At 51.2% G+C, this 24,918-nt stretch overlaps 3 protein-coding genes and 3 non-coding genes across 9 annotated transcripts; 2 read left to right on the top strand and 4 right to left on the bottom strand.

Annotated features, from left to right (window-relative positions):
• Nucleotides 1–177: 177 nt before the first annotated feature.
• Nucleotides 178–13,001, bottom strand: TRIM7 (tripartite motif containing 7). 4 transcript variants are annotated; one of them, XM_028135439.2, is made up of 8 exons: nt 12,298–12,995; nt 11,406–11,501; nt 6,042–6,272; nt 4,499–4,521; nt 4,124–4,239; nt 3,679–3,714; nt 3,305–3,379; nt 680–1,714 (listed from the first exon to the last, which is right to left on the bottom strand). In XM_028135439.2, the coding sequence occupies exons 1-8, from the start codon at nt 12,787–12,789 to the stop codon at nt 1,203–1,205; spliced, it is 1,581 nt and encodes a 526-aa protein (XP_027991240.2). In that variant the 5' UTR covers nt 12,790–12,995; the 3' UTR covers nt 680–1,202. The 4 variants fall into 4 exon arrangements, 3 of the variants coding, with proteins under 3 accessions (XP_054573064.1, XP_027991240.2, XP_008156882.2); XM_054717089.1 differs by lacking the exon at nt 3,305–3,379 and having other exon boundaries at nt 178–768; nt 12,298–12,997; XM_008158660.3 differs by lacking the exon at nt 3,305–3,379 and having other exon boundaries at nt 12,298–12,993.
• Nucleotides 5,542–5,707, bottom strand: LOC114228741 (U1 spliceosomal RNA). The gene has a single exon (XR_003614870.2). It is a non-coding gene; the product is annotated as a U1 spliceosomal RNA (small nuclear RNA).
• Nucleotides 7,928–8,458, bottom strand: LOC103301652 (thioredoxin-like). The gene has a single exon (XM_054717093.1). It carries the CDS (start codon nt 8,389–8,391, stop codon nt 8,074–8,076), a length of 318 nt encoding a protein of 105 aa, XP_054573068.1. The 5' UTR covers nt 8,392–8,458; the 3' UTR covers nt 7,928–8,073.
• Nucleotides 13,002–15,126: 2,125 nt separating the features above from the next.
• Nucleotides 15,127–15,198, top strand: TRNAA-UGC (transfer RNA alanine (anticodon UGC)). Its single transcript has one exon. It is a non-coding gene; the product is annotated as a tRNA-Ala (tRNA).
• A 670-nt stretch (nt 15,199–15,868) lies between these two features.
• Nucleotides 15,869–15,941, top strand: TRNAK-CUU (transfer RNA lysine (anticodon CUU)). The gene has a single exon. It is a non-coding gene; the product is annotated as a tRNA-Lys (tRNA).
• Nucleotides 15,942–21,327: 5,386 nt separating this feature from the next.
• LOC103299473 (40S ribosomal protein SA-like) lies at nt 21,328–22,350 on the bottom strand. Its single transcript, XM_054717091.1, has one exon. The coding sequence runs from the start codon at nt 22,281–22,283 to the stop codon at nt 21,396–21,398; it is 888 nt and encodes a 295-aa protein (XP_054573066.1). The 5' UTR covers nt 22,284–22,350; the 3' UTR covers nt 21,328–21,395.
• Nucleotides 22,351–24,918: the final 2,568 nt, after the last annotated feature.

Genomic DNA, 24,918 nt, shown 5'->3' with positions numbered 1-24,918 from the left:
GTGCACTGTTCATACATACCCGCTCCAAGATCCACACGCCCCTCTGTCCTGCGATCTGATAACACCTGTGCACCGTTCTCACACAGCACACATGCTCACCTCACCTGGCAGAAATCCTTGCTCACACGTGTGCTCTCGCACGCAGGCACGGTAAGTCAAGAATGAGCTAAGCCACTGTAGAAACGAACTCATAGTCTGTATTTCCATCTCTATGAGCACTAAGCAAGGAACACCCCACCGCCCCCTCCCAGAAGCCCAGCCTTACAGAAGCTGGGGAGCCATTAGCTAGGGCGGTAACAGCCACCAGGGTCCTCTGCTGGTGGCACACACTTGGCAAGTTCCAGAAAGAATCTGTTGGGGGCATGCTTCTGCTCTGCATTTCCACGCTGGTGTGAGTTGCATCTGTAAAACTGTAGGTGCTTCCCGGTATTTTGAAATTCCAGAACCTTTTGTCTCCTCACCCAGGGAGACTGTACTTTGGCACTTGAGAGGGGTTTAGGCATCTGTGAGGACACGTGGCCGTTGCAGGGGCGGAGGATGTACATATCACTCCGATCATCAGTTTCTGGTTGTGAGAGGGCAGCCACGCCTACATATTGTTGCCTGGGGCTTTCGCTCACGTACAGGGTACAGGGCACAGGGCACAGGTCAAGGCTCTGCTTCCAGTTCTGGCCCAGACTGTCCTTTGAGCCGGGAGCACAGTGCTCCTCCCTGAGAGGACGATTTGGTTAGGCCAGCTGGATTCAGGTCTCTGAAGGCAGCTGGCAGCTGACAAGAAGGCAAAACAGAAGTGATCATGAACCTGGCTGGCCTGGCCCCAAATGTGCCCCTTGCAACTGAGGACAACACAGGCCCGGGGCTTGGTGTCGCTCCAGGGAGCCAGAGGTGCTGCTGAGGCTGAGCAGTGAGGCCCAGGAACAGGAAGCAGCCCTGTCAACAGCTGGGCTCCTGTCCTCTCCCCCCACCTCCCCCACCCCAGCAGCTGGTACCAAATCCACATGCCCGGTAGGGGACAGGCCCTGGGGCCTTTCTGCCTCGGCCGCTTGGCCTCCTGAAGCCTCTCTAAGGCAGCCGGGGGCAGGAGGGGTGAAGGGCAGACCCAAAGTGAGCAGGAAGCCCCGACGGAGCTCCCATCCCTCCCCCTGGCAGCCAGAAGGCTTCACTCTGGACGGGCCCCCTGCCTCTGGGGGCCGGGCAATGTCTCAAGGCCAGATTCGCAAGTAGGTGCCTGTGGAGCAGATGGAGAAAAGGGGGAACACACGCTCTTGGAAGTTGACACGGAAGGTGTAGAGGTGGCGCATGTCCTCCACGGCGTAGAAGGACACGGCCCCCACCTCCAGGTCCAGCGCCACCCTCACGCGGGACAGGTGGCCGCAGCTGAGGGGCGTCCGCTCAGGGCTGGTCACGGCCCAGTACTGCCCACCGTTGAGCTGCAGCGCCCAGACGCCCTCCTCGGGAGTGAAGGGCGTGAGGCCCTTGCGGCGCACACTCTCACGGGCCACGCCGAAGGCCCAGCCGTCCTGGGAGCCCACCTCCACCTCCCAGTGGTGCCGCCCAGCGGAGAAGCCGCAGGACGCCAGGACGCGTGTGTTGGTGTCAAAGCGACGCGGGTGGTTGGGCAGGTCCTGGGCCCGCTGTCCCAGGCGCACGCTCTTAAGATCCAGAGAGAGGATGAGGCGGGGGTTGGCCGTGTCCGGGTCCAAGGTCAGCTCCACTGCAGGGGGAGTCAGGGAGAGATGGCCCTTGCAGGCCTCCTGCACAGCCCCTGCCCCATTCCTGCCCACCCCACACACTACCCCTACACCCCCAACAAGTACATCTGAAATCAAGTTGTACAACGTAGATGCTGGAAAGAATAAATTTTTCTAATTATGGTGATGGTTTTGTGGTTGTTTTTTATCTCTTTAACCCTGGCCGCTGTGACTCAGTTGGTTGAGCGTCCCCGATCAGGGCACATGCCCGGGTTGCAGGCCCCTCAGGAGGCAGCCGATGGAAATGTTTCTCTCCCCTGCCCCTGCACCTTCCTCTCTCTCTCTCTCAAATCAATATAAACATATATGTATTTTTAAAAGTCTCTCTTTAGAGATCAAATACTGAAATATTTATGGAAAATATATTATCTGTGATTTGCTTCAAAATAATCGAGTAGGAAGAAATAAGCAGGGGTGTTAGTGATAACTGCTGAGGGTGTATGATGAGCATGTAATATTTGTTATGCTCATCTCTCCACTTTAGCATATGTTTGAAATTTTCCATAAGAAAAAGCTCGAGCCTGGCCAGCATGGCTCAGTGGCTAAGCATCGACCTATGAACCAAGAGGTCACGGTTTGATTCCCGGTTAGGGCACATGCCTGGGGTTGAGAGCTTGATCCCCATTGTGAGGTGTGCAGGAGGCAGCTGATCAATGATCCTCTCTCATCATTGATGTTTGTATCTCTCATTCTCCCTTCCTCTCTGAAATATATATATATATATATACACACACACACACACACACACACATACATATACATATACGTGTGTGTGTATATATATATATATATATATATATATAATGAAAAAAAAGAAAAAGCTCAAATATGCACACTTGTAAGTGTTCCAGGCCTCCTATGTGCAGGCCCTGGGAATCCCAGCCCTCATGTAGCTTCCTTTCTTCGGGGAGGGAAGGAGAGACAATAAATGATTTTAAAAATACAGAAGAGGGATCAGGACAGCAACTGTGGCAACTGTGATTTCAACTAGAGGGGCCAAGGACAGCCTCACTGAAAAGGTACATTTAGCCCTGACCGGTTTGGCTCAGTGGATAGAGTGTCAGCCTACGGACTGAAGGGTCCCAGATTCGATTCTGGTCAAGGGCATATACCTTGGTTGTGGCACATCCCCAGTAGGGGGCGTGCAGGAGGCAACTAATCAATGTTTCTCTCTCATATCATTGATGTTTCTAACTCTCCCTTCCTCTCTGTAAAAATCAATAAGATCTTTTTTTTTTTTAAAGGTACATTTAGGCAAAGACATAGAGAAGGTGAAGCAACCAGATAGGCGGCTGTCTGGTGAAGCATGTTCCAGGCCCAGGGAAGTGTGAGCTGGTGCATTCCAGCTCCCACGGAGAACAGGAGTGCATGGGGCAGAGCGTGAGTGCAGCCTGAGGGTCGCTGGGAGAGCTGCAGCCTGTGCTGAGTGAGAGGGGCCTGTGCAGGGCTCTGTGCACAGAATGGGCCTAGTCTGACTCAGCTGGTTCGGATTCTTTCCAGGTGAAGTCTGGCTTGGCCCCCCTCCCCTCCCTGTGGGGTTGGGTCCCACTCACCCAGATTTCTGCAGGAGTAAGAACCACCTCCCTTGTCCTCCGTTTCTTCCTGCTTCCCCTCACCCCTGCACACAACTCCGGTCCCCAGAAGAGGTCTCAGTAAGTTTGGGAGTGGGGACAGGGGAGAGAGGGGCTTGTGTAGGTGACTGACAAGCCTTCCCCAACCTAAGCATCCTGAGGGGCAGGGCACTCCTGCTCTGGACCACAAGCCTACAGCCCCGCTGTGGCCTGCGGGAGTCAGCACTGTGAGGTATGGACAGGGAAAGGGAGTAGATGGCGGGCAGAGGGACCCCCCCCCCCCCACCCCCGCACAGAGCCCAGGGGGACAGACGCCGGCAGGCAGTAACAGGCACTCCCTGTCACCATTACTGTACCTTTCTCCTCTTTCTCCAGCTCTCCACGCAGGTCCTCTGAGGAGAAACCAAGCAGGTGTGTGTGAATGACACCAGATTGTCACAAGGACAGTGACGGCACCTCCTCTGACATGGATGGCCCCACTTCCTCCCGACAGGCCCGAGGCACCGGGCCAGCGCAGGTGCGGGGAGAGGCAGTGTTCTGGCTTTTCCTGTCCAGCTTCCCCTCTTTTGCCCGGAGCTGGTCAGAGCTGCGATCTCCTTCCCCATCCCCTTCCGCCCCCAACGACCCTCTATCCTGTCGGTCCCCAGGGGAAGCAGAGGGGGCCTGAGTAAATCAGTTATCACGTACCCCAGCTCCGCTTTTCTCACACAGCTTCTGGGAAGGCACATCTTTACCCCAAACCCCCAAAACCACACCACTGCCCCTGGCACCTCGTGGCCCAGCCCCACCCCTGGGCCCTACCTTTGAACTTCTTGAGCAGCCCCTTTAAGACAAAGGTCTTGAGGGAAACATTCCAGACTTTATTCTTCATCTCGGAAGAGACTGTGCTGGGCTTGGGGGCCGGCACATTGCTGCACCTGCAGGACAAGGGGGAGGCCCCGAACACTGGCCCACTCCCACAATTAGGACAGTGAGGTCCCCTCGGTGGGGAGACGTAGGAAAAGGCGAGCCTGGTCTCATGCCCATCCCCACACCAGGCACAGGGACGCCCGTTCAGAAGGTACCAGGTAAGGCAGTGGGGACGTGGGAGGTGAGAAGCTGGGGGTGGGGAACAGAGGCTCCGTGGTGGGGAAGAACCAGCTAGGAGGGGCCCGAGGAACTGTGAGGTCCACTCACCTGCTCAGAGTGTTTTTAAATTCCTGGAAAGAAAGATGGAAGAAAACAAAACCAACATCAGGTGACCTCCGTTCACCTTTGGAAAAATAAAACTGTCCCTGCCCCGCTTCCAGAGGAGGAGGCAATCCTCAGGGGTACCACACCCCCTGCCTGCATGGGCCCGGGTGCCAAGGGCTCCCCTCTGTGCCTGGAGCTGGGCACCTCGTCAGCATGGTGGGTCCCTGGACACTGCCCACAGCTCTGAAACGCCCCGTCATTACAGAATCGTCACCGGAGCCATGAGCTGGGGCCCAGCGTGGCCTCTGCTCTCACGCCCCCAAGACAAGTCAGAGCCTTTATGCAGCGACTGCTCGTTCCGACCAGTGTCCTTTAAATGACTGTTTTTGATCCATTTGTGTCTTGTGAGGTTTATTTAGTACTAGAGGCCCAGTGCATGATCAAATCATGCACATGTAGGGTCCCCTAGGCCTAACCTGCCATCCAGGCCATATCCACTGCCCCGCAAAGCCTAGCATGCTCCACGGACACTGCTGGCAGCCTGCTCCCCGCTTTTGATGGCAGGGGGTCCGCTGGTGCCGGAGCGGACACACAGCTCCCCGCTTTCGATCGCGGGGGGGCTGGGTATCCGCTGGTGCACCAGGCCTTTCAAAAGCCTCTGGCGGAGGCTTTTGGCCTGGTGCCTGAGCGGACAGACACCCAGCTCCCCCGCTTTCGCTTTCAATCGTGGGGGAGCTGGGTGTCTGTCCGCTGGTGCCAGAGCGGACACCCAGCTCCCTGCTTTTGATGGTCTGCAGTGGGATGTGGGCTCGCTGCCCCAGAGGCCCCTTCTGTGCTGCAGCACAGCCATGGCACAGATGCTGAGCTCGTGCCACCACTGGTGACGCAAGCTCAGCATCCCGCTGGCCCAATCAGCCACCTCGGCCACCCCAAGTCCCGCCTCCCCGCGCCTCCTGGCCAATCGTGGGCATAGCGAAGGTACGGTCAATTTGCATATTACTCTATTATTAGGTAGGGTATTGTCACTATTTATTTTTTATTTTTTTCAGGGGAGGGCGCGAACAGTCCCCCACTACTGCAAATGATGCAGACCAGTTTCCCACATTTTCCACAGGAAATCACAGGGGTCAGCACATCCAGAGTGCAATGGACAACCATTGTCCTGGGAAAACCACCTTCGTGATCAAGGTACCTCCCCTGCCAGGTAAGCATGAGTAGACTGTGACTGTTTTTTTAACGAAATCGGATAGAAAACATCTAAGTGATGCCCATTAGTAAAGGTGTTATTTCCTGGGACTTGTCTCAAGTGTGTGCATGCTGGAAGATGATGTAAGACATATCCTTGTTCTTCACGGTCAGGAAAGTTCTATCATATCCCTTTAGACCTGACTGTAACCCCAGGAAAATCAAGGCACCCCACTCCAGTCCCCCTTGGCTCCAGATTGTGTGAGTCTACTAAGCTCACAAGTCCCGACTCTGTTCTCGCTGCTCGCTGCCTTCGAAATGCCTCAGGATAAAGGGCTCAAAGCCCTGGGGAGCCACTCACCTGGAGAAAGTCAAGGTTGGGCTTGCTAGCTGTCTCCTGGATCTGGCTGGTGAGCTTGGATAGCTGGGCGATCTCGCCCCCGAGCTGGGCCAGGTTCTCATTCTGCTTTTGTGTCACCTCCCGGGTAAGCTCCTCCAGGCGGCCCAGGAGCCGGCCCTCCTGCTCCACCAGGAAGGCCCGCAGGGCCTGAAACTCTGCCCCCACCTTCTCTCGCTCCGCTGCCATCTGCTTCTGTCTCGGGAGAGAAGGTGCAGAGGTGAGGGACATGAGCATCAAGACTTGGCATTTGGACAGGAGCGTTGAGCCACCCCACAGGGCAGGGTTACATCAAATGTGGGAAACTGGGCCCACCTCGCTTTTCAGGGGTCAGAGGCTCACCCACACATGCACACCCTGCGCAGCCTCTAATTTAAATATCCCAACGCTAAGGGCACAGCAGCTTCAACACACGCTCTCGCTTCCCCTCACAGATGTGCCCATGTGTCTCTGTACCTGGGCTCTCCCTCAAACACAGGGCACCTTCAAACTCACTTAAGAACTACTAAAGGCTGCAGTTTCCTGTGTGAAAAGTGGGAAGGATAAATCAGTGCCTCCGGGGCCACTCTAAATATTAAACTGAGGCCACTCTCTTCCCCAAACTTTTATTATGTGTCACATACAAGAAAACAGGGCCAATATGGAGTGGCTTATGCTAAGCCCCACCTCACTAAACAGACTTCATTATAGTTTCGGCTATCCCAGAAATGGAATCTTAAACCAGCTAATCAGGAATTGCCTTTGTTCATAACCTGCCATCCCCTATTGGGAAATAGCCTTGCAATAACCAAGCGGCTTTTTTGCCTGTAGAAATTCCTTGTTCTTGCCCTAACTGGTTTGGCTCAGTGGATAGAGCGTCGGCCTGTGGACTGAAAAGTCCCAGGTTCAATTCTGGTCAAGGGCATGTACCTTGGTTGTGGGCACATCCCGTGGGGAGTGTGCAGGAGGCAGCTGATCGATGTTTCTCTCTCATCCATGTTTCTAACTCTCTATCCCTCTCTCTTCCTCTCAGTAAAAAGTCAATAAAATATATTTTAAAAAAAGAAAAGAAATTCTTTGTTCTTGCCACCTCTGCTTATAAAATCTCTTCCCTAATACAGCTCTTTGGGGTTCCTTTCTATCTGTTAGATTAGATGCTGCCCAATTCATCAATCACTGAATAAAGCCAGTAATATCTTTAAAATATACGCAGTTGAATTTTGTTTTTTAACATTCACCAACCTTCCACGTTTCACTCCTCACTTTATTTCATTTTAAAGTTGTTGTTTTTTAAAAATTGACTTTAAAGAGGGAGAAGGGAGAGAAACATCGATTTGTTGTTCCGCTTATTTTTTTTTTCCTTAAGACATATTTTTAGTGATTTCAGAGAGGAAGTGAGAGGGAAAGAGAGATAGAAACATCGATGATGAGAGAAAATCATTGACATGCTGCATCCTGCACATCCCGCACTGGGATCCAGCCAGCAACCCAGGTATATGCCGTGACCGGGAATCTAACCATGACCTCTTGGTTCATAGGTTAACACTCAACCACTGAGCCTCTCTGGCCAGGCCTGGTTGATTCTTGTACGTGCCCTGCCGGGGATAAACCCACAGCCTTGGCCTTCACTGCATTTTAAAGACACCATTTCTGTTTAGCAATTATGAAGGTAACATATGTTCAGAATACAATCTGGGAGTTGCAGAAAAGGAAGAAGGAAGGAAAATCAATGCCAGTGACCAGAGGTAGCAGCACTCCTACATGACCCACGTGAGGATAGGCTGCTGTGTGCAGGCTTCATATTCTTTTTTTTTTTTTTAATTGGCCACTTTTCATTTATTGTGAAAGCTAGTCAAGACACCAGTTTTAAAAAGGGTAGAATTAATATTTTATGGTCATTTATAATCAGATGGTAGTTGAGTCTATAGTCTCTATACTTGATCTATCTTCTTCTTCTTCTTCTTTTTTTTTTTTGTAAATAAAAAAAATTACAAGAGCCAGTAGCTGGTTAACATGATTAAATGAATTCATTGATGGTGGCTTCGAGTTTTTCCTTATTAGCTCCAGAAAACTCACCCACCTTTTGTCCCTTTTTAAAAAACTGGAAGGGTTGCATGCATTTCACTTCGCACTCTGCAGCAACACCCTGACAGTCATCCACATCTACTTCAAGGACCGCCACACTGGAATACTTCTCAGAGGGGGAATGAAAGGAGGGCTTGATCATTTTGCAAGGCCCACACCACGTGGCGGAGAAGTCAACCACTACCAGCTTATCTCCTGCACTGTTCAAGGCTTCCTGAAAAGCATACTTGCTCTCGATCTGCTTCACCATTTTGGCGGCTGAAGTCTGACTAGCGACCGTAGGAGGCGATGCAAGTGGATGAAAAGCCTCAGACCGAGCAGAGACGCAGAGGCGGCGCGCAGACCGCCTTCCCTTTATAGTTAGTCACCGGGGAGCTGGGCCAGGCTTCATATTCTATTCTTTCCATTACCACTGTCCACTGGAGTTTTACTCCTGTGTTTTCAGACACAGGCTCATGCTACTGATCCCCTGGATTCTTTACACCAGGGGTCCTCAAACTTTTTAAACAGGGGGCCAGTTCACTGTCCCTCAGACCGTTGGAGGGCCGGACTATTGTTTAAAAAAAAAACTATGAACAAATTCCTATGCACACTGCACATATCTTATTTTGAAGTGAAAAAACAAAAGGCAAAATCACCCGCATGTGGCCCGCGGGTCGTAGTGTGAGGACGCCTGCTTTACATGAACATGTGGAAAGAACTGCACATGACATAACAAGCAAGGACTAGTGAGAAGTGAGGATTCCATTCCTCCAGGACAAGCTCAACCGCCACAGTCCCTCTTCTTTAAAACCCTAACGGAGCCGGGCCGGCGTGGCTGTGGTTGAGTGTGGACCTATGAACCAGGAGGTCACATTGTCACGGTTCAATTCCCAGCCTGGGCTGGATCCCTGGTGTGGGGCGTGCAGGAGGCAGCTGATCCATGGTTTTCTCTCATCATTGATGTTTTTCTCTCTCTCTCCCTCTCCCTTCCTCTCTGAAATCACTAAGATTTTTTTAAAAGGCTGGAAGAGGAGTCCATGAGTGGGTTTTGAATTCAAGAGACCTAGGTTCAGGCCATGGCTCTTCCCTCCCACCCCCGCCCCACCCCACCAGCGCCTTCAGGACGTTGGGTATGGGGCCCTTTACAGCTGTGAACTCACTCAACGCTGACAACAACCCAATGATGTGGGTACACTTTCATCCCATTTTACAAATGAGGAGAGAGACAGAAGCACGTCTGTCACCGCAAGTGGGTCGCCAGGGCTCCACCCCAGGGAGTCTGACCCAAGAATCTGCATTTCTTGCAACTATATCATACGGCCTCCCGAGGAAGCAACACAAGTGGGACAATATCAGCCAACATACTCTAAATCAGGGTTTACCAGCCTCTGCGCTATTGACATTCGGAACCAGATAATTCTTCGTTGTAGACGGCTGTCCTGTGCGTTGCAGGATGCTTAATCAGCACCCTGGCCTCTACCACTAAAGGCCAGTAGCACCCCTGCCCCAGGATTGACAACAAGAAATATCTCCAGCCCTGGCTGGTTTGGCTCAGTGGATAGAGTGTCGGCCTGTGGACTGAAGGGTTCCAGGTTTGATTCCGGTCAAGGGCACATGCCTGGGTTGTAAACTTGAGCCCCATTAGGGCGTACAGGAGGCAGCAGATCAATGATTCTCTCTCATCATGGATGTTTCTCTCTCTCCCTCTTCTCTTCCTCTCTGAAATCAATAAAAATATATTTTAAGCCGAAACCGGTTTGGCTCAGTGGGTAGAGCGTCAGCCTGCGGACTGAAAGGTCCCAGGTTCAATTCCGGTCAAGGGCATGTACCTTGGTTGCGGGCACATCCCCAGTAGGGGGGCGTGCAGGAGGCAGCTGATCGATATTTCTCTCTCATCAATGTTTCTAACTCTCTATCCCTCTCCCTTCCTCTCTGTAAAAAATCAATAAAATATATTTAAAATATAAATATATATATATATTATTATTTTTTAAAATATCTTCAGACATTGCCAAATATCCCCTGGGGGCCAAAACTGCCCCCATTGAGAAGCACTCTAAATGGAAAGAGCATTTTCAGATAAAAGTGTTCATTCTGTTATCATGCAGCCAGGGCTGACCTGTACCTCTACTGTTGTATTAAGCAGGTAGTATTTTGTAATTCTAAAGAATCCGGGGCCAGAGGGGTGGTTGGCAGGGGACAGAGAAGGTGCTAAGCAGTGTCATGGTGGGTAAGGCCAGAGACCATGACGCTGCCCATGATGTGGGAGGCCTCTTGGTCGTAGATGGAAGAGCCACATGCTTACTCCTGTCTCCAGAAGAGGAGGGTGGAGTCTGGAAATGAGGGTTAAGCTCTTCCTTGGGGAGGGAAGTGAGTGATCAGAAGGGAAGGCTGGGGTGCATGTGGAGGCAGGTGCACCAGGTGCAGGTGAGGGTCAGGAAGGGTCTGAACTCAGGTCTTCCCCCCACACCATCCTGTCCCCACCTTGAGGATAGGAGGGTCCTCAAGTTCCTCTTCCTCCAATTCCCAGCTTCAGAACTGGATGGCCCTCTCCTAACAGCCTCCCTATCATTCCTTTCACTCTTTTAATACCAATTTATGGGCTAAGAACTGAATTTTCGAGGTAGAAAATGACAGTCCGTGACCCACACACAGCTCCCCTTCCTCAAAAGGAGCCCCGTTTCACTTTCCTGTTCCACTGTAAAGAAGACAAAATATAATTCCTGCCCACCAGGGTGATGGGCACACTGGGCTGTGCAGCTGGAGCTACTGGAAACTGGTCGTCAGCCTTCCCACCCTCAGCGGCTCTGACCCCGGGAGCCCCCTTCCACTTAGCCTAACTGCAAAACCTCAGAGCTCTAAAAATGAAAAAACAGGTGGGTTTTTTTCATAACTCTTGTGGTGGCAAAAAATGCCCTGGGCTGACATGAGGCTGTTTACTGTATTTATGTTTTCATTGAGTCTGAATAAACCTGAATATTCATGTTCCTCTGCAGAAACATTATTGCATTCTATCGGGAGAGACTCCAAGGCCCTAACTGGGGTGTATTAAAATGACTATACATCCTGATTCATGGCACAGTTCCAGTTGAAGCCAGCTGTTCTAGGGTTATTTTAGCCCTTCCTTTTGCTTGCAGAAGCTCAGGTTACATGATAAAGTATAGGGTCACCTTTCACGATATGCACCCTATTATCTTTCTAAGTCTGCGGCCCCACAGCGCATGCTCCACCACCACACAAAACTACCAGGCTGGGCGGCCTCTGCTGCCGGGAGGGCCTCACCAGGAGCTCCTTGCTCTCCTTCTCTTCGGTGGAACGAAACACCTCATAGTCCTCCAGGTCACTCTTCAAGACCTTCAGCCTGGACTCCAGGAGCTCCTGCGGGAGGGTGAGAAGGGAGACACTGTGGGCAGAGGATTCTGGAAACGCCCCGCCTGCCTTCCTGGAGCCGCCCGGGAGAAAGGGAAGGCCCTGCTCATTGAGGAGGAGACCGGGGTGGACACTGCCTGACTTCACCAAGGGGGACAGGGCACCTTTAGGGTGACGCCGAAAGCCCCAGGGTCTCACTTCCCCAGACCATCAGTGCACACGTTCAGGCTGAAACACAAGCCGCTCCCACCCCCAGCAGCCCAGCCCACTGGTCTCCTCTGCTCGAGTCCCCACCATCAGAAGTCCCTCTGGGGAAGGGTGGGGGCAGCGTGGGGAGCAAAGAAAGACGGGCTGTGGGCCCGAGGCCGCCACACACACCCCAACTGAGGCCCCGGCGAGGAGGCAGGAAAGAAAGGAGCCCAGAATCAACAGCTTTGACACAGCCCAGGCGGCTCGCTCCTTGCTCTGCTCAACCCTGGACCACCCCCCTTGGGAAGGTCTCCCACCCGGGGGAAGGGCTGAGAGTGGGGGCAGCGGATGTGTGGATAAGCCCCAGTCGCCGCTAGAGGTCGGCGAAGGAAAGAAAGAAACTCGCCAAGTCTGTGGGACATCGTCCAGGCGGCTCCGGGGCACTGGTGCTGCGGGGGTGACAGGGGCCGCCACGCTCACCCCCGGAGCCCGTGCGGAGCAGGAGAAAGAGGCAGGGGCTCACCGGAGCCCCCGTCTGCGGCCGGCCCGGCGGCACTGCGTGAGCGGGAGGCAGGGCGGGGTCGCGGGGACCCGCAGGGGTCCGGCGGGCGCTCACCTTGGCCTCCTGCACAGCCTCGTCGAGCGGGATCACGGCGTGAGCGCGGTGCTCGCGGGCGCGGTCGCACACCACGCAGATGGCGCGCCCGTCGTCCTGGCAGTAGAGCTTGAGCGGCTCGCCGTGCTGTGCGCACCCCGCCGCGTCCGGGGGCCCGCGCTCGCCCGGGGCGGCGGGCAGGCTGAAGCGCCGCAGCAGGGTGGCCACGGCGGCCAGCTGCCGGTTGGGCCGCAGCTGGCTCGGGCGCGCGGGCTCGCGGCACTGCGGGCAGGGCAGCGGGCAGGGCAGGCGGGCGGCGGCGGAGCTCGCGCCCGGGCGCTCCCAGCAGCGCGCGATGCACGAGCGGCAGAAGCTGTGGCCGCACTCGACGGACACCGGCTCTCGGAAGAGCTCCAGGCAGATGGAGCACGTCGCCTCGCCCTGCAGCTCCGCCGCCAGAGCCAGGGCCTCGGCCCCGGAGCCGGGACCCGCGCGCGGCCCCACCGCCGCCATGCACGCCCTCCGCGCCCCGAGTCGGGCGGCGCTGGCGAGGCCGGGGAGCCAATGGCTGCGCCGGGGATCCCGGGGCCGGGGCGGGCCTCTGGGAGGAAGGGCGTGGCTGCCACCGGCGGACGGAGACCCGCACAGGGGGCGCTCCCCCCCCCCCCAAAACCCGCCCGGAAGGGGCGCTTTGAGGGGCTCCCAGTGAGGGCAACGCCCCGCGCCTGGACCCCTCGGTCCCGGCCCTGGCTCCTCGGTCCCGCGGCGCCCTCTCCCCGTGCCCCCCACCCCCCGCCGCGGGCTGGTCCCGGCCGCCCCCGCCTGACCCAGGCCGCCGGGAAACGGGCCGGGACAGGTGGGCGCACCGGCCCCGCTGGGCGCCGCTCCCGGCTGCTCGCGGCCGGCTCCGCACGGCGGGCGCCGGGGCCTGGCGCCAGGCGCGTGTCGGGTTCCCGGGGGCAGGCTGGGCCCGGCGCTGCGGGAGCTAAATTTGGAGTCTGGAGTCTGGAACCTGGCGCTCAGCCCCCACCCCCAAGCGTGGCCTTGTATCCACCTCTTAGCTAGCTGCCTTTCCTGCCAAGTCCCCTCCCCCGTTGTTTATGCGTTAATTATTTTCATAAACAACACACTTTCAATAAATTTCCCCAGTTTACTCGATGTTATCTCCGCAGCCCCCTCCAGAGCGTTGTTTGCAGCCCTCTCCTGCCCCCCAGAGACCACTGGGGTCCAGCTTTCGCCCTCACCCTCCTCAGAAATCGCTCTTGTTAGAGTCACCAGTGACCTCAGCGATCCTAACCCAAAGGCAAAGACCCTTTCTCGGGCCTCACCTGCCCTCTCCTCTCATGCTTCCTCCGTCCTGACACTCTCCCGGCCCCTTCCAGACGCTTCCCCGGCTCTATGGCCTGCTACCTTCATCCCTCCTCCCTGCCCCGCTCAGTCCTTGGTGCCCTGTCTGTACTCAGTCCCTTCTGATCTCTGACACTTGACGGGCCTAGACGCCCCTATCCCTGAGGACACCACAGCACACCGGCCTCGCCCGGGACGCCTAGGAGGCCTGGCTTCCACATTCAGCTCCAGCGTAGCCTCTCCACCTCCACCTAAGGGGCGTCCCACGCTCACGTGTCCACGACTGTACTGATCGGCACCACCACGTGCTTCTCCCACAGCCTCCCCCACCTCACCCCTTTAACAGGAACTCCAGCCCTCCAGGTGCTCAGGACAACACCAGGGAGCCCGCTGTGACTCCAAGAGGAAAAACTTGTGCCCACCTCACCCCGTGTCCTCAGTCTCTCCCTCCATTGCACCATCTCCAATGAGCAACACATCTCTCCCCTTCTGTCCCACTCTGCCGCCCTATCTTCACCCAGCTGTGAGGACAATCCTGTTAAAATGTTACTTTTAAATCAAATCATGGCCCTTCTCTGCTCAAACCCTCCCCCAGTCTTCCTCCCCCTCCTCGCACTGGGCCTCCTCTGTACCCTCATCTCTTACCCCTCTCCTGTGGACTCCCCTCCGGCCACACGCACCTCCTGGCTGTTCCCGCAACACGACAAAGACCCTACCTCACGGCCTTTGAACTGGCTCGTGACAGACCTCTCTTCTCCCAGACACGTGCTTGGCTCACTTCCAAGCTGCTAGCCCTGTTTCAAAAAGTTACCTTTCTAAAAAAAAAAAAAAAAAAAAGTTACCTTTCTCAATGAAGCCTGTTTACAGTCACACCTTACCATTTTCAATCCAGCACTCCACTTCCTCTGGAATGCGAGCTGTTAGAGGGATGGACTATGTGAGTTTCAGGCCACCGGACCACCAGTTTTCTAGCGCAATTCTTGGTACCTAGTAGGCGCTCCGTTAACTTTTCTTGGGTTGAATTAATTTGGACGTGATTAAAAAACAGAGCGGATTCTACTGAAAAGTCTGTCTATCACCTAGACCCCAATTCCCTCCCCATCCCAAGCAATTCTGAATTATTTTATACAAATATTATATTTACTACACTCCTCCCTGTTTTTTTTTTTTTTGTTTTTCTTTTTTATAAACACAGCATTCTGCACACAGTCTTCTTTTCTTTTTCGTTTCACAGTTCAGTTGGGGCATCGCATCAAATGACTTCCCCTTCTTTTTCCACCGCTGCCTCCAGGTGTTTATCCCAGCCCTGACCTCCCCGGGCGTCCTTCCGTCTAGGTCTGCGCCCCCGTAGTCATTTAGTAGAGAGCCCTGGAAACCCTCGCAACGCTGCCCGCTGGGGTTTGCAACTTCTGGGGTATCGCGCTCTCCAGAGACCATTCCTGTACACATGCCCTGCACGAAGAAACTGCTAAGGTAGAATAGCAGGGAAGGTTCTAGCAAGTGGGGGATGTAGCTCAGCGGTAGAGCGCATGCTTTGCATGTATGAGGCCCCGGGTTCGATCCCCGGCATCTCCAGCGTGGGCTCACGTTTTTTTTTTCACTTTGGGTCTCCCAAATTAAAAAATGCGATGTAAAAAAAAAAGAAAAAAGAAAAAAAAAAAAATGCGATGTATTCCCAGCCCCAGGGAAAATCTCAGATACTGTTGTTTTCTATTTTTTTAATTGAATTTATTGGGGTGACACTGGTTAATAAAATTATATAGGTTTTAGGTGTACAATTCTATACTATATCACATGTATATTCTATGGTGTGTTCACTGTCCTGGCCACTCGCCCCCCCCCCCCCCCCCCCAGCCCCGATCGGGGCGTTTTACCCACGTTGGAGGTGTCGGCTGCGGCCCTCACCACTCCCATCCCCTGACGCTGCCTTTTAACTCCAGATTTAAAAATCACAGGGTGATCGGGCCAGTGGCATCGTCCTGCGCACGTATTCCCTTCGCACCGTGAGCTTCACGGGGATGGAAAACGGCCGGTCCCTGGCAAAGGACAAGCAGAAAACTGACGGAAGTAGGAGGGACGGTCGGGCACGATCCTCCGAGTTTGAGTTTCCGAGCTGCCCAGAGCCTTTTAAAGGCCGGATCATTCTCCGACTGAACCCAACTTCAAACCTTCAGCTAGATGCAGACCTAATCCCACGATGAGGTAATAATTGTTGACTGGAGATATTGACCTGTGTTTCCACCGCGCCCGGCTAGCTCAGTCGGTAGAGCATGAGACTCTTAATCTCAGGGTCGTGGGTTCGAGCCCCACGTTGGGCGAACGGGTTAACTTTTGTTTTCAAACCTTCATACCTTGCCTGACTGACACTTCGGAAAACCAAAGAAATCCTGTAATGAACATTTCCTGTGTGCAATATTTATTTAGGCTTTTTATGGCTGCACTCTTGATCATTAATCTAGCCTGTTTATGTGAACAAAATTAGTTCTTAAAAAATTGTGTAAAATATGCATAACAAAATTTGCCATTTTAACCATTTTTAAGTGTACAATTCTGCAGCTTTAAACACATTCACGTTGTTGTGTAACCATCCCCACAATCCATCTCCAGAACTTTTACATCTTCCCTAACTGAATCTCTGAACCCAGTAAACAATTACGTCCCACTTTCTCCTTCCCCCCAGCTCCGGTATTCTACTTTTTGTTCCTATGAGTTCGACTACTCTAGATATCTCATATAAGAAAAATCATACAATATTTGTCCACTTGTGACTGGATTATTTCACTTAGCATAATGTCTTCAAGTTTCATTCATGTTGTAGCATGTGTCAAAATTTCCTTTCTTTTAAGGCTGAAAAATAATCCATTGTATGTATATAATACATTTTGTTTACCCACTCATCTTTCAATAGACAAGTGAGCTGGTTCCATCTTTTGGCTTGTGAATAATGCTGCTATGAACTCAGGTGTACAAATATCCATTTGAATTCCTGCTTTCACTTATTTTGGGTATATACCAGAAGTGGACATATGAGAAACTCAACTCCCTATTCACATAAGTATATCTATTCTAAGATTTTAAAAATAATATGATTCCTTTTCAGATCAATTCAGGTGCTCTATCTATCAGGTTATAGTCCCCCCCTGACAGCTATAGTGTCTGCTCTTCTGCAATGTAATCTCTCCCCACCATCCAGAGGAAAGTCTATTTCCCCTCCCCTTGAACCTGGACTGGCTATGTGACTTGCTTAACCAACTGAATATGGCAGCTGGGAGTTCTGGGATTTTGAAGGCTAAGTCTACCTTGGTCACTCTTTTTTTTTTTATTTTATTGATTTTTTTACAGAGAGGAAGAGAGAGGGATAGACAGAAACATCGATGAGAGAGAATCATCGATCAGCTGCCTCTTGCACACCCCCTACTGGGGATGTGCCCGCAGCCAAGGTACATGCCCTTGACCGGAATCGAACCTGGGATCCTTGAGTCCGCAGGCCGACGCTCTATCCACTGAGCCAAACCGGTTTCGGCCTCTTCTTTCTTTCTTTCTTTCTTTTTTTTTTTTTTTTTTAATATTTTATTGATTTTTTACAGAGAGGAAGGGAGAGGGATAGAGAGCTAGAAACATCGATGAGAGAGAAACATCGATCAGCTGCCTCCTGCACACGCCCCACTCGGAATGCACTACCTTGGTCACTCTTGAGACACTTCTCCTCAGAACCCACTGGCCATGCTCTGAGAAGCCCAAGCCTCAAAAGGAGACCAGTGGATTATTCAGGGGTTTTTTTTGTTTTTTTTTGTTTTTTTTTTTTGTATTTTAGTTGTAATTCCAGTTTGGTCCTGGGAGCATGTCTGTGTAGCTTCCACTTACTCCGCTGCCATTTTTAATCTCTGTGGTTTCCTTTAAATTGTCCTTTTGTTTTGGTTCTGAGGTTCAATTATAATCATTCTGCAGGTGAGCATGCTGAATGACCTTTAAGGCACCTAGTTATTTAGGGACTCAAATCCAGTTCTAATTTTTTTCGAAATTAGATCTCCAAAATCCCACCCTGCCTCTCATCTATTATATCCCAGTGTGTGGAGAGCCCTCTCCCTCACACAGTTTAAAGCCATGGCCCAGATCTCAGCACACAGAAGTGAAGATGGCATTGTCACTAAGTCACTAGGATCAAGCCCACATTCCTGAGGTCTGGGATGAACACTGAGAAACTGTCCTTAATTCTGAGACAAGTGAAAATATTGAGGAGCTAGGAGTGGCTAGGCAGTTAGGGATGGGAAAAAATGAACTATTTATAACTATATTCAGTGAGAAGTGTCTAACTTTTACCCTCCTTCCCTAGGTAACAATCTATGTACATATTTTCCCACAGTTTTTGGATGAAAAAAAATATTTTTATTTCCCTTTACTTACACAAAAATATAATTACAGCTCTGTTATAGCTTGAAGATCTTCCTATCTCAAGACATAAAATGTCCTCAATCTCTTTTTGCAGCCTCATACTATTCTGCTGTAGATGAATCATAGTTTATTTAACACATCACCTGCTGATGGACATTTATGTTGTTTCCAATCTCTTGTTATTACAATTAATGCTGCAGTTAGTAAGCACATGCCATTGTCATTTTTCACTTTTGCATTCATATCTGCAGGGCAAATCCCCAGAAGTGAGATTACTGGGTCAATGTATATATGCTATTATAATTTATAAAAATAGGCAAATCACCCAGTTGTGGATCCTACCAGCTGATATTCCCTCGCATCAGCCATGAATGAGATTGCCTATTTCTCCACTGCTGTGGTAGCAATGGGCTGCTTTAGCAAAAAAAAAAAATAAAAAATATCTAAACATCTGACTCCCTCCTCCCCCAATCTGACTCCCTCCTCCCCCACACCCTTAAAATGGCCAGGGCTCCTCACTGCCTATCTGGCAAGATGATACCCATGGCAGGGCCTGCAGGGCACCGCCTGGCAGGGAAAAGAACTCTCCTTTCGCCTCTCACAGGAGCATACTCAGACAAAAGATTCTGAAGATCAGTGTCACTCTGGCTTATGGTTCATAATCTAATGTTATAGGGCAATAGTTTTTCTTCTCTCCTCAGGCCTGTTTCTTCAGAGGCCATCATGTTTTCTTCTCTTGCAAAGCCACAGCCGCATCGGAAAGGGCTACTCAGTTATTTTTTACTCGGCTGGTTTTCTTCCTTAGACAGGAAGAATCCAACCAGATGTAAGAAATTAAGTTTGTAAATGATTTTTTTACTGGTTGGTGTCCCATACATGTAGTTTGTGAAGTGGTCTTACAATAATGATTATATGCAATTTATATATAAATTATTAATCAACCATCCACTTGAATATTTTCATTTTAAAATATCATCTCCAATTTCTAATGAGTCTAAAAATATTCCAGTATCAGGTCTTTCTTAAACAGTCCCTGGTTCCCCTTTACCGGACTTCACCAAGTCATTCTCCCAGGATCGGTGTGGTATCGGGAGAAATGGCCCAGCCCACGTCAAACGCTCACCCTGTTATTTCACTGCCATTTATTTCACGTCACATGGGTTTAAGGGGACAAGTCCCCCAGATAAAAGACAGGTCTCAATCACATGCTGGTGTCCTGGGGAGTGTGACTTTTGGGTAAGGAGGAAGACAAAATGTCAACCAGAGCAACCTAATGCTGGCGGACTGCTGCGAAAACAGGAAGAGTGGCCAAAAAGATGACCCCAAGTGACCTGCTCCTCCATTCTGTTTCAGGACCAACTGGCTTAAAATAACTGGATATTTTGGGAAACGCTTTCTGTTGTTATTTGAGATATTTAGTGTCTAAGGGCAAGGAGGGAGGTTTTTGAATATGGAAAAGAATGCACACTTGTTTTGTGATGAATATTCAATGCATTGCAGTTGTAAATGTTCAAGTCTAGTTATTCTTAACGGTTTTAAACCAACTTACAAATATTATTGTTTTTCTTATAAACTAGCAATATTTTAAAGGATCCTTTCATTAAGTGTCATCTTGAACATCTGAGCCATTGGTGGTATTCTCATAGACATTTCAAGTGACAATTACAGATTTATGTATTGGAACCCTCATTTAGTGGGAGAAGAGGAGGCGCTGGTTAGGTTGCACAGTTGGTATCTGAACCTCAATTGTTGCTGCAGACTCCCTCCTCTAACTCCCAACCCACAGCACCTAGAAACCCGGGTTTATTGCTCACTTGCAATCTTCTGAATGAACCCATGTGCTCATTCATCTGCTCTTAAAAACTCCACACTGCGGCCCTACTCAGTGTATTCCTCAGTGGCCTGTATATCCAGTGTTCTCCACTCATTTTTCTTTATTTTTTATTGATTTTCAGAGAGGAAAGGAGAGGGAGAGATAGAAACATCAATGATTAGAATCATTGATAGGCTGCCTCCTGCACCACCCCCTACTGGGGATTGAGCCCAAAACCCAGGCATGTGTGCCCTTGACTGGAATAGAATCCGGGACCCTTTAGTCTGCAGGCTGATGCTCCATCCACTGAGCCAAGCCAGCTAGGGCCGCCACTCATTTTTCAATCCACTTGCAAAGAAAAACAGCAAATGGTGCAGATGGAGTCATCAGGATGAAGAGCCAAGGAGGTGTAACTGTGGCTCCTTATCCTCCAAACCCCTGGTCTTTCCTCTGTCCTTGAACCCACCAAGCTCCCTCCTACTCAGGGATCTTCCCTAAGACTGTGGAAGGCTGTCTCTGTAGCTCATGCATCACCTCATTGTCACCTTTCCTGGCCTAGCTCTCTAATGTTGTCTGCTCGCTTGCCACTTTATCAGATCATCGTCTTTAATTTTCTCACAGTCCTAATAGCTCTCTTGTTATTTCTTTATCTGTTTACTTGCTTGTTATTTTACTTGCCTATCAGAAGGTAACAGGGGGGTAGGGACCTGGCCCCTTTCGTACTGCAATGTAACAAATAAATAGAAGAAGTTTCCTATTAATAGTGGCATGCCATAGGTTTATTGCAAGTGCCTAGTCCATACCACAGCCCAGTTCATGGGATCTGTCGCTATTAGTGTTATTTCCTAAACTTTGAAGGGAGTACCGGAACTACCAGAGGGAAAGGGAGACGGTCAACAGAGTGACTACAGAAGGGTAGTCTGTGGAATCTGGGGACTAGAAAGGAAAGATCAAGGGGATGGGAGGTGGTGGAGGTAGAGGTAAAACGGAATGGTGCAAAGAGAAAATTGTTGAAGCTGGGAGATGGGTCCTTGGGGTTTCACAATAACATTCTGTCTACTTTAAATTTCCTAATAAAAAGGTTTAAAAATAAAACAAAGAGTATTACAACTACTATTTATTTATTTATTTATTTATTTATTTTCAGTTTAAAACACATTTATAAAAGACATGTCAAATCGTTAAAACAGTTCCCTGCACATGTGGTTTTGTAGAACATAACACACAAGATATGCAAGACCCACTGCCTGCATTATTACTCATCACGGGGCTACAAGAACTCAAAATAGCCCCAAGGACAATCTGCAATGCCTCCTGCACAACTCACCTGCAAAATCTTTCTGTTTTATTTTTTATTTTTTTTAAATTACTTTATTGATTAAGGTATCACATATTTGTCATCAACCCCCCCATTCCCATCCCAAACCCCCACACACACTCATGCCCCCATCCCCCTGTTGTCCGTGATCACTGGTTTACAATTACTTTTTTTTTTTTTTTTTTTTAGAAACTGTTTATTTTCCATCAACCTTATTTCCGTTCTGTTAAGAATTTGTGGAAGAACAGCTTAGGACCACTCAGTGGTTGTTGCTACCCATTCGGTAGCCTGAGCAGTGGGGGCTGCAGACCAGTCTTCAGTGGCAGGCTGAGCACTCCAGTCTTCAGTAGGAAATTGCTGAATGGGTACAGAGGGCACCTGCACGCCTTCAGACCAGTCTGCAACCTCAGGCTGAGCAGCAGTGAACTCAGGAGCAGGAGCAGTCCATTCACCCTGAAATTCCTCCTTGGTCACAGCCTTTTCAGCGGCGGCCTGCTCTTCCTTTTCAATCTCTTCAGGATCTCTGTAGAAGTACAGATCAGGCATGACTTCCCACGGGTGTTCACAGAAGATGGTGTCACGCATGCGTAGTACTTCCCGGGCCAGCATCCACCACATCAGACCCACTGAGTGAGCCCCCTTGTTGTTGCAAGGGATGGCAATGTCCACATAGCGCAGAGGAGAGTCTGTGTTACACAGAGCAATGGTGGGCAGGTTAACATAAGACGCCTCTGTGAGAGGCTGGTGGTCAGCCCTGGGGTCAGTAACCACCAGAAGTCTTGGCTCCCGGAAAGCTGCCTGGATCTGGTTGGTGAAGGTTCCAGGAGTGAAGCGGCCGGCAATAGGAGTGGCTCCAGTGGCAGCAGCAAACTTCAGCACGGCTCGCGGGCCAGTGTTCCTGGACGATATGACACTGACGTCAGCTGGGTTTTCGATGGCAACAATGGCCCGAGCTGCCAGCAGAAGCTTCTCCCAGGTCCTCTTCAGGTTGATGATGTAGATGCCATCGCTTTTCCTTTTGTAGATGTACTGCTCCATTTGGAAGTCAAGGTTGGTGCCACCTAAGTGGGTTCCTGCTGCAAGGAATTGGAGGACATCCTCCTCCTTCATTTGCAGGACATCAAGGGCTCCGGACATTGTGAAAAGTTTCCCTTTAAGTTACGTGGGAACCGAGAACAACCCCGTATGGAGCCCTCCCTGGGTAGCGCGGAAAGCTACAATTACTTTTTAATGAGAGGTTAAACATTTAGGTAGAAAATTTTGTAGAGTAATGATGCTGTGGAGTAATACTTATTTGAAAAAAAAAGTAAAGATGTAGCAAAGCTACAATTAAATAGACCCCTCAGTGGGAATTCAGGGTAACAGGAAGTGGGGAGACAGGGACCTTTAACCCTGTGTACTGTACTGGCGCCCAGGTTTGGCTCTTGTCTTTTACTCTTCACTGAAAAACAAACAAACACACAAACAAACCCGAGTTCCTGAAATCCCCCTGCATCCGAGGGCAGGAAAATTTAGCTAGGCCCAGGGTGTGATTGCCACCAGGAAACAAGGATGCTTTTGAATTATTGGGACGATGCTGAAAGGACAAAGGGGTTGGTGGAAAGGGCCTTCCACTGGCAACCAACTACAGTTTTAGCCCCCCCCCCCCCAAATAATGGTGTTATTGAAACAAGATCAGTCTAGGAAAGCCACAAAGCCATAATGACAAGATAGCATTAAGCGTAACCCAAAAGAAATACGTTTCACACAAGCTTTTGCCCAGCCAGTGCTTTGGGGTTAGTTGTGTTGTTTTGGTTTTGTTTACTGTCTCCACAAGGAAGATGATGAGAAGGCACATTAGCTGAGCACAGATCAAAACCCATCTGGAGAAGAGTGACAGGCCTGAGTGACAGTTCTGGCCTCCCAGAGTCCTGGGCCACCAAGGAAGTCAGCTTGAAGGGGGGGAAGGGAGGCGGGTGGCAGTTCAGAAGACACTCTGGCAGTCCAAAGCCTGAGGTGGGGTCTGTACTGACTCCTCTCAAATCAGTCGGTAAAACTTGAGGGGGGTGGTGATGGAAAGAAATGGGGTCAGCAAGGGAACTTGGAGAATTCTTCCAAATGGGGTTCAGAATTCTTCCCTCTTCACTCCTTTTAGTCTTTAAGATCATGGCTGGGCCCTGGCCCTCCTCCTGGGGTGAGCACATCCATACATTCTGAGAAGGTCTACAAACAAGTATGAAAGCGCAATGCAATGATGAGGAAATGGGCACGACATTGGTTTTCGTGGACACGTTATTCGAATTGTTAACCCAAAGGTAAAAAGGCCTTTCAACATGAGAGGCAACAAACATTTCTTTGCGATCAATAAAAACAGCCATTTGTGAGTACTGATTCGCGCAGAGGCCCAAACAGTGTTGGGATTAGGAGACAAAGGCAAGGGGTTTTATGAGAAGGGGAAGGGGGACAATTAGATCAACAGAAGGAAGGCGTTTCTATTGGTGCCGAGACATAACACAGTGATGTTGATGCTAAACAATGTTTTTAATTTTCCGTGGGGTGGTCATCAGTCCTGTAGCCATAATGATAGCTCTTTGCTAACAGATCTTTTACAAGCATAGGTTGCCTAGGCCCAGTCCGAAGGCTATTCTGCCCGGTTTTAACATCCCTAAGGGTCCAGGCATCAGGCTGCACGGCGGTTGCTCTGGCACAGCAGCTCCAGCTCCATTTTAAAGTTGTTGCGTTTAATCACTGTTTACAGAATGCAGGTGGCCTCAAGTTTTACCATTACTGGCTATACTTTGTCTACATTTAAGACATATAAAACATTGAAGAGAATTTGATTTACCACTTGGATGTTTTCTTTATTTGACTTCCAAGTTTGGCAGAACAGCAGGGAAATTAGTTGCTTGTCACAGGTGTAAAGGTGCCCCGTCAGGTGTGCAAGAGCGTGCACCCATTTTCCAGGCGGACTCGGGCTGTATCGGAGGGACCCCCACGGTGCGAGTCTGCTGACTTCTCCGCGCGCGCCGGGCGGCTTCTCTGAGGCTCTCGCCGCCTTTCCCCGGGACCTCGGGGTCCGGCTTCCCAGCACACCTGCGGGCGTCCCGCAGCCCAGGGCCGCGGCGGAGGAGTGAGGGTCGGTGCAGGGCGTGGCTGCCCGGGAAACTGACGGTCCTTCGACCGCTTTGCACCGCCCTGGGGACGCCCGGGCACGGGAGCGCGGGGTGGACGCCACGTGGGCTGCCCCGGCCCGGCCGCGGGGATCGCAGGTGACCCCGCTGAGGACCGGTGGAGGGGAGGTGCTGGCTGGGAGTGAACCTTTCCGGGCAGAGAAACTAGACTCGCTCACGGGGGTGTGTGTCGTGTACAGGAGGCCGCGATGGCCCTCGGCGCGGGCGCGGGCGCGAGCGGCGGGATCCCCAGGAGTCGCGGGCAGGACCGCCGTGCTGAGCGGCTTTCTCCCGGGCCCTGTTTCGTTCCCGGACCCGTCCTTTGGCTCCATCCACCGCTCCCCCGGAGACGCGTGGGAGCCTCAGTGGCCTCGCGCGTGCACCGGACCGTTGGGGTCCTCTGAGGAACACGCCACCGCAGGCAGGTGCACCGCGCCAGGTGCTGCCCATGGTGTGCACGCTAGTGCGACCGCCCCTATAATCCTGGAAAAATATTACCCCCAACTCACTGCCACCGGACATTCCCGACTCATTCCTTCCTGCACTTTCTGATATTTCATTTGTCCTTGCGTGGCAATCCCGCCTCGTGTTGCCTTTTCACAGGCCAGGATTGTAAGCCCTTT

This window comes from Eptesicus fuscus, chromosome 6 (assembly GCF_027574615.1).
Source record: "Eptesicus fuscus isolate TK198812 chromosome 6, DD_ASM_mEF_20220401, whole genome shotgun sequence".
NCBI classification, from domain to species: domain Eukaryota; kingdom Metazoa; phylum Chordata; class Mammalia; order Chiroptera; family Vespertilionidae; genus Eptesicus; species Eptesicus fuscus.
The sequence above is the reverse complement of the archived record's forward strand: the minus strand, read 5'-3'. Positions and strand labels throughout refer to the sequence as shown.

Excerpts from the sequence above, each read along its gene's own strand:
- TRIM7 (XM_028135439.2), bottom strand. The coding sequence starts at position 12,789 with ATGGCGGCGGTGGGGCCGCGCGCGGGTCCCGGCTCCGGGGCCGAGGCC. Across the intron at positions 6,273-11,405 it reads AGGAGAGCAAGGAGCTCCTG|AAGCAGATGGCAGCGGAGCG; the intron begins GTGAGGCCCTCC and ends CTCCCGAGACAG. Across the intron at positions 3,380-3,678 it reads GCTGGAGAAAGAGGAGAAAG|TTGTGTGCAGGGGTGAGGGG; the intron begins GTACAGTAATGG and ends TGGGGACCGGAG.
- LOC103301652 (XM_054717093.1), bottom strand. The coding sequence starts at position 8,391 with ATGGTGAAGCAGATCGAGAGCAAGTATGCTTTTCAGGAAGCCTTGAAC.
- LOC103299473 (XM_054717091.1), bottom strand. The coding sequence starts at position 22,283 with ATGTCCGGAGCCCTTGATGTCCTGCAAATGAAGGAGGAGGATGTCCTC.